General features: G+C 38.4%; 1 protein-coding gene across 3 annotated transcripts in view; it reads right to left on the bottom strand.

The window, feature by feature from the left end:
* The window catches only part of SLIT3 (slit guidance ligand 3), a 512,041-nt gene that overhangs the window by 120,664 nt on the left and 376,357 nt on the right, over window positions 1-15,020 (bottom strand). For all 3 annotated transcript variants that reach the window (XM_048064726.2, XM_013178499.3, XM_013178496.3), the window contains exons 16-17: window positions 2,519-2,669; window positions 1,236-1,310 (exon numbers count right to left, since the gene is read on the bottom strand). In XM_048064726.2, coding sequence (XP_047920683.2) covers window positions 1,236-1,310; window positions 2,519-2,669 — 226 coding nt within the window. The remainder of the gene's footprint in view (window positions 1-1,235; window positions 1,311-2,518; window positions 2,670-15,020) is intronic.

The following is a 15,020-nucleotide window of genomic DNA, read 5'->3' as shown; positions in this document are numbered from 1 at the left end:
GGACAGCACTGTAACTGACCTACATTAAGTTTTAAATAAAAGGAAAGAAATTACTCCAGCTATGCCATCTTACCAACTTTCAAAACAAATCCTGAAGGTCTGATGAGGACAGATTCTGTCCTATTGATGTGTACTTTTATATACAGTGCATTTTTTTCCCCATTTCCTATCTGCTTATATAGAAAACAGAACAGTTCAACAATATCAACAAGTTAGTTTCTAAGTACACTTTAGCTACAACTTAGAGATCATTCATAAAATACTAGGCTAATGCTTATGATTGATTCCCCAAGTCTGGTGGCCTGTACTTGCACAAGCATACCCCACACTCTCAAATCTGCAGTGCTGCATCTGACATTCTTGAAGAAATAATACTGATGTAAGAATCACACTACAGTTGTCTCCAAAGCCCCTATGACCTTACACAGCTTCAAATGGCTAGGAATCTCCAGGTGACTGAAACCACATGAAAGAAACACCAAACAGAAAGTCAATTGCTTGGTTTTCCACAATTACCTTGAATCTAACAACAAAATCTTACTAAAAGTAAACAAAGAAGATATTAGCAATGGCATCATAGAGTTAAAACTTTGAAAAACATCAGGAAGATCCATTTAGAAGATCAAAAGTTATCTAATATATTTTTCTCTTTGCAAAACACACACTATTCTTATTAAATATATATCCTGAATAGTGATGATACTCTGATTGCTACCAGAATTATACAGATCTTTAAATAGCTACTTGATTCTCTTCTCTAAAACCATAGTGATCAAAAGAAACTGTCACCACCTATTTCTTGTAATACTACTTCCCTTTGACTGTTTGACAAAATCGCACTATTTGGAGTCATACTTGAAACGTAATGGTTGCCTCAGTTATCGTGTAAGGTAACACATTCAAAAGAAAAAAGGAAAAGCTAAAATTGGTGGTCATCTCTAACAATAGGCATATATCTAAATAAATTCTGGAATGGAATTACCTTCAGTCTCTACGAGTCGAAGACTTTAAGAAATATAGCGTAAAGAATGCTGAGAGGTCAGCATAGAGGTCTTCACCTGTCACTGTGCTTTAACTGGGCCTGTCCATCCAACACGTAAGTCATTCAGTTTCCTTAAATTAACATTACAAATAATGAATTCTGCTACTGCAGTACTGAACTATAAAAACTTTATCCCCTCCTCCTTCCTTACAATCCAAGCATGTATTCTAACAAGCAAATAACTTGAACTTACATTTTTCTGAGGTTGGGTAATTTCTTGAAGAGTCCAATAGCTTCCAAAACAGAAATATCATTGTCATTCAAACGCCTGAGAGGAACAAACAAAAAGACATTTAATGCTTCAAAGATCTCTATAGATATCTCTCTGTGACATACAGGACTGCCACACAGAGAATTATGACCTTTGTTAAACAAGATACTATCTGCCATGTGTCTCAGACTCCTAGAGTGAAAAGTTATAAAAGCTTAGGATGCCTTAAGAGCATAATGCCAAAGGGCAATGTCAGAATGCCTTCTTCCAATGCGAAGGATAAGAGATTATTAACTATAACCATCACAAAGCCTTGTTTGTGCTTGACTAAACGTCCCTCTTGCATACAGGAGTCATGCAGCTGGAAATTGATCCACATAAATTGAAGGGATTTGATTTCAAGTTCTTCCTCATCAAAATCTATTGGTCTTTGCAAATAATGCAAAAGCTACCATCTTGGCATGCTTTGGATGCAAATTCTCTCTCTGATTACATGTAGCTCAATTTTTCTACATAGATAACTTGCTGTGTTTCTGGATCTCTCTCTCCTGTATTCTATCTTAACTTCAGAACAACAATTACTGCGGTTCGCTTAGAGTGTCTTAAGTACAATGAAGAACATACTACCAAAAAAACATAATTGTGTTTGAAGGGACTGCTAACAAAACAAGAGAAACAGATTCTTAAGTTACTAAGTCATAAATATTTTTATGTACTCCTTAGCTGTGTATTATGTCCTTAGCTGTATATTACGTTTATAGTTCCTAAGAATCTCTAAAAGCAGATATATTTCATAAAATTGCATACAGCTTAACAATATATTGGTTTTAGACAGAGCCATTTCACCCAGGTAACAAGCACCGCTGAGATGGAATGAATTCCTGATCAGAGATTTAACTCAAAAGAGTTAATTCACTTTTTAAAGAAAAATATCCAGATGCAAAGGCAAAGGCCTCAAAGGTCAAAGGAAGAGGAACCATACAAATAATTCCTGCTTAAGCCATGTGACAGGACAGCATTGCAAGAAGACACGCAGGCAGTTGATGTACAGGGCCATGTCTCCTTTCTCATACCCGCACTTGGCACAAGAGCTGAGAAAGTAAGAGAGCTGTGGTGCTCCTTTGAAATAAAATCAACTCACCCTGTGTTTCCCATAGGGATCAAAAATTCAAGGTGCCTTGAATTGCCGAGTATCTTATACAACCTTTAAAAACTAGGAAAACCAACATGCTCTTCTGAGCACATCTTGGAGAGGCAGCACTTACAGATCAGTAGTATATTCGGGAAGGTGGCTGGGTAATCGGGTGAGTTTTTGGTTTGAGCAGTCTACAACTGTTCCCTCGCAGCGACACTTCTCAGGACAGACAAGATCCATGAAACACTTCCCGGTGAATTTACTTCTGTAATCCTCAGACCCTGCAATAAAGAGAAAATATATTCCAGCAAACAGCTCCTGATATCTGCAGCAATCAGAGATTTTATGGAATCAGTTTTCAACACTGCCTCCTATCAGCTACCAGCTCCTGCACACAATTTCAATACTTGCTAAAGCTTTTTTTTCTTTTCTTTTTTTTTCCCCCAGCAGTTTTTTTTTAAATGATTCCCAAGACTAGCCTCTGTTTTGTCTGTTTTCCCTTGCTAGGTTAATTGCTTATCTTATTCCTGTTGAGGCATCTTTTTTTTAAGCCGAGGTCTGCTTCAGAGAAGCTCCAGCAGTCACTTTTTCATGCTCTGCACTTATACCAACAAGTAGGAATAAGAATCTCATGAAAGCAGGCATTATCTTGATGCATTCAGATGATATATTAAAAAAAAATCATTAAAAAGCAAAATTTTCAGACCTCAGCTATTAGAGCTATTTTTGAGAGTAACCGTGTACAAGAGAACCTTGCCAATTTTCCAACAATTAGATACCTTTATTAACTATGTTAAACAAACAGCGGAGGAAAGTAATAGCACTTTAAATCATTTTCATTTTAATTAAGGAACGGGTAGACCGTACTTAGTGAGAAGCACTCCCTCATGTACCATTATACCACGAATGCCAGACCTCTTTGACTAGGTTTTTGACCCATTCTAATGAAATGCTTTTCCAATTAGGCTCAGTGAACTAATCTGTCCTTTTCTGGTTTGGTTTTTCTCTTTTAATAACTGCAGGTTTGAAACTTGATCTCTGTGTTTCAAGGAACCAGGAGCATTAATAAAAGTGTATGTAATCAAAGTGTTGCCAAGACAGGCCCTGCCATGCATTACCTGTCCGCTCACTTCATATTTCACAATGGTAACACCAGAATTGTCTCAGGAACTTGTGCTATGTCCAGTGATCATAACTACCAAAAAGTATTTTTAATTTTTCCAGAGTCTTAAAAGTCAATTTCAGGGCTTTCTCAGGAATGATCTGAGCAAGTTCAGATTTTAAATAGAACCTGAAAACATCAACAAAAACTTAAACTTGAGCTGAAATTTGGTTTTAGAGACTTGACGACATTCTTCATCTGCTTCCCTCTTCCAGACTGATAAATACACCACTGCTCGTTTTATGGCTGCGTACTATTTTTTTTTTTAGATCACTATTATTTTAATTTATGTTGCACATCACCTCCACAGGGTGATGCAGTGAAAGCAAGCAATTCTGCAGGCAATCTAACATTTTGATTCCACAGACACACTTGGGTTTAGTTTTGTAATTCCAAACTAGATTATGAGAAACATTACACACAGCTTTGTACACAGAAACTCTGAAACTCTGTACACAGCAGCACTGCTTCTGTGCTGCTAAATAATTTGCAATTTATCATGGTTCTTGTAAATTACATATCTAAAGTGAAACTTGACTGCTGTTTTTTTAGCTTGATGGCACAGCACTTAAATATTAGGACCACTGGGCATTTTAAAGTATTTCAAAACTACTAAGCCTTCTTCATACCACCATCATTCAAACTCTATCTTTTTTGGGGAAAAACAAAAACAAAAACCAAGCATCTGATTTCTGGTCCTAAAAATTCCCGGCTTGGCAGCCAGGATAAAATGTCAAGTGATGAACATATCATGCTTTGATTACAAGAACATACTGCTATTTTTCCTTAGGTCCATGAAACAGTTGTTTTGGTTGTTTATGATTCCTAGAAATAACACCAAAGTGAACAGCTATCAGGATGAGAATTTATTAGAACTGCTACAATTACGGTACAACTTGAAAAATAAAAGCAAAATTTTTCAGTGAAAAGTGTCTTGGAAATCCTCAAATTAACCCCCGAACAAGTAATCTAATTTTCATTGTAAAAACATTATTTGAAAGAATAATCACAAACATCATGAAGTTTCACAGGGTAAGATTTTATTAAGTATAATTTTTTGTCAACTTATGGATACAGGATTCATTTTCCTACGGAAAAAAGAAGGATAGGAAAGTAAGCGGAAAGTTTTCTGAAGGATAAAATGGAGTATCATCATCAGAGAGTGAAAATTGGCTTTTCTTTTTTTTTCCTGAAGCTTTCTGGCAGAGTAAATAAAGAATATTTACCACATTCTGACTTAGCAGATTCAGTCTCCTGATGGTGTACAACTTCCCACACAGCATCAGCCATGAGAAGCTGTTGTGATGTGGGCACCTGTCCACGACCTCCACGCTCGTGGTAGGGTAAAGCCCTCCCAGCTCAGCAGGAGAGGAAGCCACCAAACAACACCTTCCTACATATTATTTTATTTTTTATTTTATTAAAATAAAATGAATTTTTACTTTTTAATAAAACAAAATAAGGGTTCAAATAAGAATTACCTGGATAAGCACAGTCAAAAGCAATCAATAGCATGCATATGCTCAGCCAGCACTCAGTCATCCGTTAGACAAAGATAAATAGATAAAATTTACTATTTGACCTAAGCCTTGAGATCACTTGGACTGGTGGCTGCTCTATGAAGATATTCCCATCTGTGATACTAATGTGAAACTGAGCCATCTACTTGCAGAACTAGTTACGTACATACCCCCATTTCTACACACAGGGCTTTATCACTGCACTACTACATGGCTCTGAGTGGATATAACAGGATTCAGGAAGCGCAATTAGACATCACAAGCATGCAGTACTTCTTGTACTTCCAAAATCACCTGTAGAAAAAGATGTCAGACACGCACAGAACACACACCTGACTTCAATTTACTATTCCAGACCAGCCATTTGATCATTTTAGTATACCTGAAGGCACGTGTGCATTATAGATGAGAACTCCATGAAGCTTGGCTGAATGCAAAACACAACCTGGGAGTTTCCAGAAATTTCCAAAACTAAAGAATTCTTTAACATGCGTAACATGATTAGCCAAGGCAACAGCAAGGCCTGTGTTTAACTGAATGTGTTTATCTGAATTGCTAGTTACACTGATAACATTTTCATTTCACGATCTGTGACACCACTACGAGGTACCAGTGCATTATAATTCCTAAGTATCATAAAGCAAGACCACATGCCTTTTTATAGAACAGCAGCATTGTGATAAAGAAATACCACATTTCCAAGTGCTTGCAAATTTTAGGTGCTTTTCTAGTACTCGCACAAAGAAATAAAGCAGCAAAGACGAACAGCTTTTTGTCCTATTTTAATCGCTTAGTAAACCAGATTTCAGTTTTTAAAACCAAACAATTCCCAAAGGACTCAAAAGGAGTGCTGGATGATCTCTTCTGGAAAAAAATAAGCTATTTTTTCAGGTCTTGAAGATTGACCTGATATTTCCTTCTAGAAAAAATGGATCCAACTGTCTGAAATTTGGCAAAAATAGTATCATGGACGTCGCTGGGTTTAATACTTGGCCAAAACCCCAGGAATCCTGACACTCACTTCATCACTTAACCACTAGATCACAATTCTCATAGGTTTTTAGGAAAAAAACAAACAAACAAACACAAAACAACAACACAGGACATACATTATTTTACATAATTTCCCATCAGTAGTATTAATTCTTATCAGTAATTACAGAGAAAATCTAACAAATCACAGATATCCTCCGTTTGATGGCTCCACAACAGATATGTAGCAGCTCCACAAGATGAGGCAATATTTCCATATACGAAAATTTCTGCGTGAGGCCCTCAAAGTACTTTAAGAAATAGCTGTAATTATCTCTACTTTACATGGTGGAAAAGTTATGCAGAAGTACATTAATGATCTTACCTACGCTGTCTGATCCAAAAAGGCTTATTTGAGAATGTTGACTCAGCTTTGTGCTATGTAACTACTGGATAACACTGCTTTCACACAGGCCACACTACTGGTGTCATTTCACGAGACAGAAGATAATGCTTTGCAGACTCTTCTGAAGTTCTTTTGCAGTATACTTCTTCATAATGAAATGCCAGCACATTAAGATTACTCAAATCAGATCCAAGGTTACGTTAAGCATCAGGCATCTCATTACACAAAATGGCATCCAAACGTACCTCAAGCCGAAGGACTCAAAGGGCAGCTCAAACAGAGAGATGTATTTACATTATTTATAAGGTAAGTAGACAAAAATATTTTTCATCTCTGTAGGTATGGCTGGAATCACCTTTGAATCAAATCCATTAACAGGATGCCTAACTTTTTCATTCTAAGAGCAATTAAACAGATGAATTACTTGGAAATGGTTATTCTGCATGCAAGCCCTTTGGAAAGTCTGACCCAATTGTCACTAGGGTTCCCCCTCGCAGTCCAACAGGTGCCTGGGAGTTTGGTTAAGCAACACACATCACCTTTTTGACTTTTCCTGTGAGAAAAGGGGAATCTCTCACCTTTTGATGCTTCTGAAAACAGCAGAAGTATCCCAGCATGCCATGCGGCAGGGAGTATGCAGCCTTCCATGGTGCTTGACAGAACCATGTTCAATTTGTATTGTTCTACCACATGGTTAGATCAAGCACAAAGGAAAACCCCATGAACAGCCAGAGTCAGAGTTAGGCAGCGTCAAAGAGAGAAGAGCGTTGAGAGGAAGCAGCATGGAGAAGCACAAGCTGAAGGTTCACTGAGAGCTGCTCTCCACTCCACCCATGCAAAAAGGTGCTGGATACAAGAGGTCATCCTTTACGCTACCACTGCAGGAACACCCTGGAGCACAATTGGGGTTAGTGTACAAGAACAGAGCCCGGGCAAATTCAGAGACAGAACTAGTATGATAGAAAACACTGCCAAAGGACTGCAAATAGCTCCCTCCAGGAAGGATGTGCAACTTCCACCACATACTGAATGCCTGATGTATGCTGCTATTTATTAGCTACTTACACTCTCATGGTGTCTCCTTTCAGAATAAATTCCATTTTGGTTTGTCCCATTTATTTAAATCCAATCTTAGAAATACCACAGCTCATATTAGTAACAGTGGATTCTGAGCTGCTGGCCAACCTCTGGCACTAAACGCTCCCCAAGCTCCCTGTGAGCTCCCCAGCTTTCAGTTCCCAGCAGCCTTTCGTGCCAGTGGCGCTTACATTGGCAATCTGTAATGCCACTGCTTTGCTCTGTTGTTGTTTTTTCAACTGTACTTTCTAACATCGTGGCACACACATGCGACTCAAGACATATTCTGTGATATGAAGGCAAACAGGAGTATTTTGTTATTTTGTTTCTTGGCATACAATTTGTTCTTTCTTTCCTGATTATTTCAAACAGCTTTGCTTACTATAACTCATTCCTGAAGCTCTGACATATAAAGTAGGGCGTTCTGTTTTGGCTTGACTGCTCCCACTGAAATAACACTCCCATTGACTTTAATGTCTGCAGAGCTATGCTGGTGGAGAGTGCTTTTGAAAGTCACATCTCAAATGTTCTTGCAGGCTTCACAAATGAGAGGAAAAGACTGTCCTCTGCAACTGCTCAGAACATTTTGCTGGACTTCAGTGAAGGTCAATGCTTGTGCCTTAAAAAAAATAATAAAACACTGCTATCCTTAGTAAGGGGTTTGCATTGCTCAAAGAACAAAGTCAGCATCAAGCAGATTATTCATTGCCTACATAGAGAACAATGTGAGTACTCAGGCAGAGATGACAGATAATAGAGCAAAGGGCTCTGCTTCATTTTGTACATTTTGCTATGAACCAGCATTACTGTGCAGAAAGCCAACACACAATTACTTGTAAACTCCAAAAACTATGCACAGTGTTATCTTAGTCAGCTTCTGCTGGGTTTGTTTCCTTAACTGTACTCAAGGTAAGACAAGCAGCTTTTGGGGGAACGCAACACAATAAACCTTCATTCCCCACAAGCTGCTAAACTAGCCACAGTCCTAAATGATACAAAAATTAGATTACTAATTTTCTTTTGTTACTCACGCAAAATGGCGAAATAGGCATTATTAGGTTTTTCCCATGATTCATTCTAAGTATCCATAACCCTGCAAAATCCTTACCTCATTTATTCACAAATTACACATAACTGGCATTTCTGCCAGTAATTTTGTAGGGCTTTAGCAAAGGAGGGTTCAGAGTTTCATATCCTTATTCCTACACCTGTTTAATAATGCAGCAATTCTGGCTTTCTTCAAGTAAATTTATCCATGGAATTCTGTTAAGCGACGGTTCACATCTTCCAAAGACTTGTGTATCATATGCAGATTTTCAGTATTAAGAGGAATATTTGTAATAAACTCAGTAATTTCAGCGTCCATGAACTCTTTCAGTCCTACCGGAAAAAAATGTGGTCAGAGCCCTGCAAACATCTTCCTGAGAACCCCCTAGAGGATATTTTGAACAAATCTCTCTTCCTCTGCTGCACTAATTAAACACTGCTCTCAATAACTGCCTAAGCTAATCATCAAGTGCAATGAACAAGAGGTACCAGCACATAAAGAAACCCGACAAAGCCCTAATTTATGTCCCAAAATACATCAGAGGCAAAATAATCCACAAGCATATTTTGGCTTTTCTGCTCTTTGCAGGCTTTTGCAAAAAATGCATAGGAATTAATAATCTAATGCTTTTCACCTCTTTCTTTCTTTGGCAAATAGAGTAGAAAGCAGGAAGGCACACTATTTTGTGTTAGGCACAGTAAATTGTGTTTAAAAAAAAAATCCATAAGCCCTTGGATGTGCATAAGGTCATTCTGCATACAGGTTTGCAACAAAAATGTTGAAAAAGGAATGACTGTATCCCCAGATATTTGCCATTTCTCATTAAAACAAATAAACAAACCAAACCCAAACAACAACAACAAACAAATAAAGACAGACCCACAAAGATCCAAGTAGAAGTGCTCTACATCCAAGCAAGATCGTATGGTTTGCTCTTAATGTTAATTGAGCTCTAGTAATCTGAGATGTGCTTATCAGTCATTGAATCCTCAGTTTGCAAAGAAATTGCATCTAGGACCCTATTTTACTGTCCCATCAAGCTGTAATACTTCAGGAGCCTGCTGTAGTCTCCAAACAGTCAGAGAAAAATGTATTGTCCAATTGCAGGCTTGAATATTCTTGCACCAGTTTTAGCTGACTGGCTACCTTCATGCCAAAGACACCACCATAATTTTCTTTATGCAATTCAAGTCACCATAATGCATACAAAAAGGTGCTAAACTTGCGTCTTTGGTGAGTGTTGTGCAGCTTAATCTCAAAACATGTGATGGCAATATGATTTCAGCCCCACCCCTCGCTACCCAAAGCCACTAGAAGGGACCACCTCTGCGAGGAAGAAGAGAACAAGCTGTGCACCACCTTAGCTCGTGAGGTGCCTGAGTTACAGAAGCAATCATCCATCTTTCTGCTAATAATGACACCTCCAGAGGACAAGTCAAATCTCAAATGAAGAACCTATATCGCTCTGCATGCCACATGCACAGGGAACCTAGGACGATTGTATTATCTGCATGCCTCAGCAATATGGATGCATCTGTGACTTGACATTAATTCTCCCTCCCTTTATCGTCTCTTCAATATAATTGCAAATAAGGATGTTGGCTGGTAACAAAGTAGTTCAGATATTTTTATTTTTTTTTTGAAGACTACTCCAACTTAAAAATAAAATGAGGAAGATCCTTAAAATACACTTTTTAACTAAGACCTTTCATTTTACCCACTAGGAATCACACTCTCTGCCAAACAGACCCATCTACTGTGTACTAAACTTACGTTTCCCCAAGTAAAACACCTTCCACTCTGCCTGCTTCCCCCTTTACTGCAGTCAGGAAGCCTTCACCATATTGTTCATCAGAAGCTAGCGAAGGGTTAGGATGACTGGCACGAATAATGTTATAAAGATCTGAATTGCTATCAAAGGTTTACAGAAAATGGAGGGCTATAATCAGCATACAGTACAGACAAATTACTTTTTCAACAAGAACATTTCTACAGTACAAGGGAATTCAGCTCCATTACCATTAGTCATAGCAGTTGTGTTGTACTCCCTAATGACTTTAACTTCAGAAAAATGTCATGCAAAGCAAAGCTCAGATATACTCACAGCGTACAGTGAAGACTTCATAATTATGAAATCAATCTAGGATTCAATCTGCAGGTAATTTGTTGCTGCTAAACAACCTTTCATTCAGATAGAATTATTAGGCACAACAAAGACATGTCCTCAGTTTTGCTATACTCAGTTTCTGAAGATAGTTCTGTTGAGTCTTTGTGGCTTTCCAGAAAAAAAAAAAAGACCCAAAAAAAAACCACAACACACAGCATTTAACTGAATTAAAACAAATATTAAAAAAGCAAAATCTGAATGCTGTTAATTTTCCAGTTGTCCAGATCAGAGGCAAGTGCTTCATATTCCTTTCACTCATGCTCAAGCAAAAGCCCAGAAGAGGAAGAGTGCTGGAGCCTGGCCTCAGACAAGATTTCCTGCAAACGTGCCCAGGCCTAGAGCATCCTGTGTAGGACTGCCAGTGCCCACCACTGTCACCTCCAGCATGGACACACCAGAGAGCTGTCACGTTTGGTGCGTGCTCAGGCAGGAGCTGCTGGAGACCAGTATGCTAGGGGCAGGCCAAATCGTGAATCCCTGAGCATGTGTCACTGCAGCACTGCAGCAAAGCAGACGAGCAAGTGGATATCAGTGCTTTTCATCAGACAGAAAATACTAAGACAGCAATATGACTACAGTGTCTGTAAATGACTATTTGCTTACTAAAAATGGAAAGAATTTGCAAATCTGTCATTGGAGTGATTGGCAAATTATGGGAAAAACTGAGAGTGTTTAAATCAGACACATTATTTTTGTAAGAACTGGATTAAACTCACTTGCCTTTCGTGACTCTTAAACACTGGTTGAGGACTGATGATATATTACACCTTTCATTTTGAAAGTCCAAAGAGCTTAAATGTTTACATATTGCTAACCATAGGGAACAGGATAACCTAGGGAGAACAAGGGACAGAAAACATGTGAGCTGCCGTAGGGACTGGACAAAACACCCTGACATGCAGCCTGTTTTCTTCTGACTGGGAAATCTCTGTCCACTGTAGTTCTATACTTCTAAGGCTGAAACAATGCAGAAAAAAGAGAATGAAATTCCAGGTGATCGCAAGGAATAGGAACTTTGTTCCAATGTTGACAGGTAACTCAAGAAATATGAATATGTATGAACACAGAGACTGAAAAAGACACATAAGGAACTAGGAGGAAAACTACAATTTCTAAGAGAGTTTATCAAACACCTTTGAAAATTATGAGTGAACAAATAGCAACTATATACTGCTTCCTAGTAACAGAGGATAACACAGGATGACACTAGCCCTAAACACGCAAGCTCTAGATCCATACGTATGGCAGAGGCTGACTTTGATTTAACAACAGGCAGCACCAAAAAAAAAGAGAGAATTGTGCTATCAGATGGTTCATTGTCCTCTTCCTATTATTCCCTGTGTTTTTGACTTGTACAGCACTATCTGGAACCGAAGTAATTAATTAAAGTCAGTTAGATACAATGTATGTCCCAATGCAAGAGGAAGCAGCAAGACAGGTTTACTTCTTAGTATTTCTGAAAGGAACCTTATTTCTAATATTTCTAATAATTAGAAGATGAAAGCTTTGGTGATGTTATGCTTGTAGATATGCATGTTCTTTGATCCTTATCAGAAATGGTCTGTGTAGGTACAGCACGTGGAACTTTAATCACTTTTTAAATACACAATACACTGATAAACACAAACATTATCGCAGGGCAAAAAAGATATACAGCTGAATACAAGAGCTGCCCTCTGCGAAATCTATTTCGTACAGCGTCACACAGCAATCAAGAATCCTGCCAACTCTTGAAGTGACAAGAAGCTACCACAGAGACAACACAGTCTGCTCATAGATTCATCTCCCTTCCTCCTAAAGCCCAGCGCTGCTTTAGGAAACAAAACTGCTGTGTAGTGAACTCAATCAAATCCTACTGGGTGGAAGATTTTTGTTGTTCTTTCCCCCCTATTCTGACTAAAAATGGGAGCCTCCAGTGACCTAAGGCTGGCAAGTCCCGTTGGATCTTTAAGTCATAGTGGGCACATGCAGCCAAAAAGAAAACGATCAGAATTTTATTGCTGCCACTGAAAAATGACAGCATTTCCTTTTTCCAAATAGAAGACAGAATTTGTTTCAGACCATTTCTCTGATATCTCTTTCATAAAAACTCCTTTCTTTTAGTCTCAGATTCTATAACTGTGGGGAAAGAGCTGAGCGAGGGGGAGGTTTATTATATTTTGGTGCATTACATTAAATGGAAGGCAGAAAAACACAAGACATAGTATCAATTGCCATTTGAGGCTTAAACGTATTAGATAGTGTATCCAACAGCTTTGCCTGTCTCACAGCCCTCGGCAAAAACATGTCCCTTTCCCTGCTGTTCCTCCATTTCATGCTATAATGCTTCCAATTCTCATTTTAAAAGGAATTATGTACATTATCTACCTGTTGCACAGAATCTACTTCCTATGGCTACTCATAACCTTTGCAGATGTTGCTCCATCATTATCAGTAAAAGCTTGAGTCATTCTGTTCAGGAAGGAAATAGCATCTGGGAAAAGTGCCTTGATGATGAATTAAAAAAGAAGGCATGTTCTTCTTGCTAAAGACTATCTAAAAGGATAATGGGGAGATGGAATAAATCCTAAAGGAACCAATATGCAGAACAAAGTTCTCTCGATTTTTTTTTTCTGTGCTGCATAGTTTTGTCTTCACAGTTACATTTAATTAATGGAATACAGTTCTGTTTAGCCTGTCTGCACTGCTGAATGTGCTCTCTTGACACTACCTTCTTAATGTCTCTACCATTTCAAACTGATGAAACTTCAAACATCTCAGCTTTTCTTCCCCATTCCTCTAACCACTCCTCTCTCCTATTCGTGTACAAAAAGGACTTCCCTGTCTTCTCTTAATTTACTCAACAAACACACTTTTTTCTCATTCCAGGTTCTTCCTGACAGTGTCCTTCGAGATATCTTGCAGAATCCAAATAGACATGGAAAACACAGAGTGCTTCAGGAAAACCTCAGACAGAATGTGATGACTTCAGAGCTGGTCCTTGCCCTAACGTCGAAGTATTTAGCATGGGTATGATCCTGACTCTGGCTGAGTACCTCTACAAAGCTCATACTTTCTGTGCATCATCACCACCTCTCAAAGGTCAAAGACCAGTTTGGGATAACACCCTTCACATTGCTTCCTATGCCAACCCCCGTATTCACTGTTTTTTTCCCCACAAGACTAACTATCTAACTATTAAATGTATTAAACTACATGAAAATATCAGAACCCTGAAGCGTGAGCCCTCTGAGCAAAGAGATGAACATTGACAAAAGGATTTAAAATAAAAATTCTTTTCCTATACACTAAGCTAAAGACGTAAAAATGACATGGGGAATCCCACACTCAGCAGGGTCACTGACAAGTTACTAAGCGTTGCCATCCCAATAGGATCATGGAGACTCATTCCTGGGTAACACAAAGCACTGCTCAAGAGCCTGTCTTTGAATACCAAGATTCATACATCATGGACTTTTCTGCACAAAGACATGCTGTGTTAAATCCTGGGATCAAACATATTCCTCAAAAAGAATACATGGAAAATTCCTGCTAAATGCGAAGTCTGAAACAGCCATGATTCAAAGGGACAACTTGAGCAGAACAGGTGCCAAGGATGTCTGTTCTCTGGATTGATTTACAAACTAAGATTCTTCTAAACCATCAGATGTTCCCCCTGCTCAATGTGAGTAGAGAGTGAGTCGAGTTCAGTGAATCTCAACACCATCTGGAAAGTCTACAGGCAAGGATAGCTCCTCTGTTGAGCTTTTCAATAGAATTAGTTTTCATCCAGCTGAAATCTTTGTTCTGAAGCTGTACATTCCCTGCCCTCCTCCTTCATAAGTCAGGTTTATGCCTTTTCCATGTGGTTTTGATGTTCTCATAGAACTGGAGAGCAAGGAAAAAAACAGCCTAATGCCTTAAGGAAAAGACCCCCAAGATAAGAACTCATACAAAATATTATTCTCAACATCACCAGCCACAGCGTTCTGCATTGTTGCTCTTCTTAGCTATGACCTTTCATAAATGATATCAGATGGTGTTTGCCTTATCCAATAGCCTGTACCATTGTTCAAGGCATGCATGCACATATATAACGTTAATTTCTCTAGCCTATTAATAAAAGCAGAAGAAAGTAACCATGGCAAATAGGGTACAGATTTATTCAGATCTGTTTCTGCAGTCTACTTCCTTTTCTGAATCATATTTATGCATTTTAATTTCAAGTTTCTTTAAAGATGAATATTACTGGCTAATTAACTTGTTACTATGATGGACACAACCCAAAAACCTAGAGGAAA

This window comes from Anser cygnoides, chromosome 14 (assembly GCF_040182565.1).
Source record: "Anser cygnoides isolate HZ-2024a breed goose chromosome 14, Taihu_goose_T2T_genome, whole genome shotgun sequence".
Classification (NCBI taxonomy): domain Eukaryota; kingdom Metazoa; phylum Chordata; class Aves; order Anseriformes; family Anatidae; genus Anser; species Anser cygnoides.
This window is presented reverse-complemented; position numbering and strand designations above follow the sequence as displayed.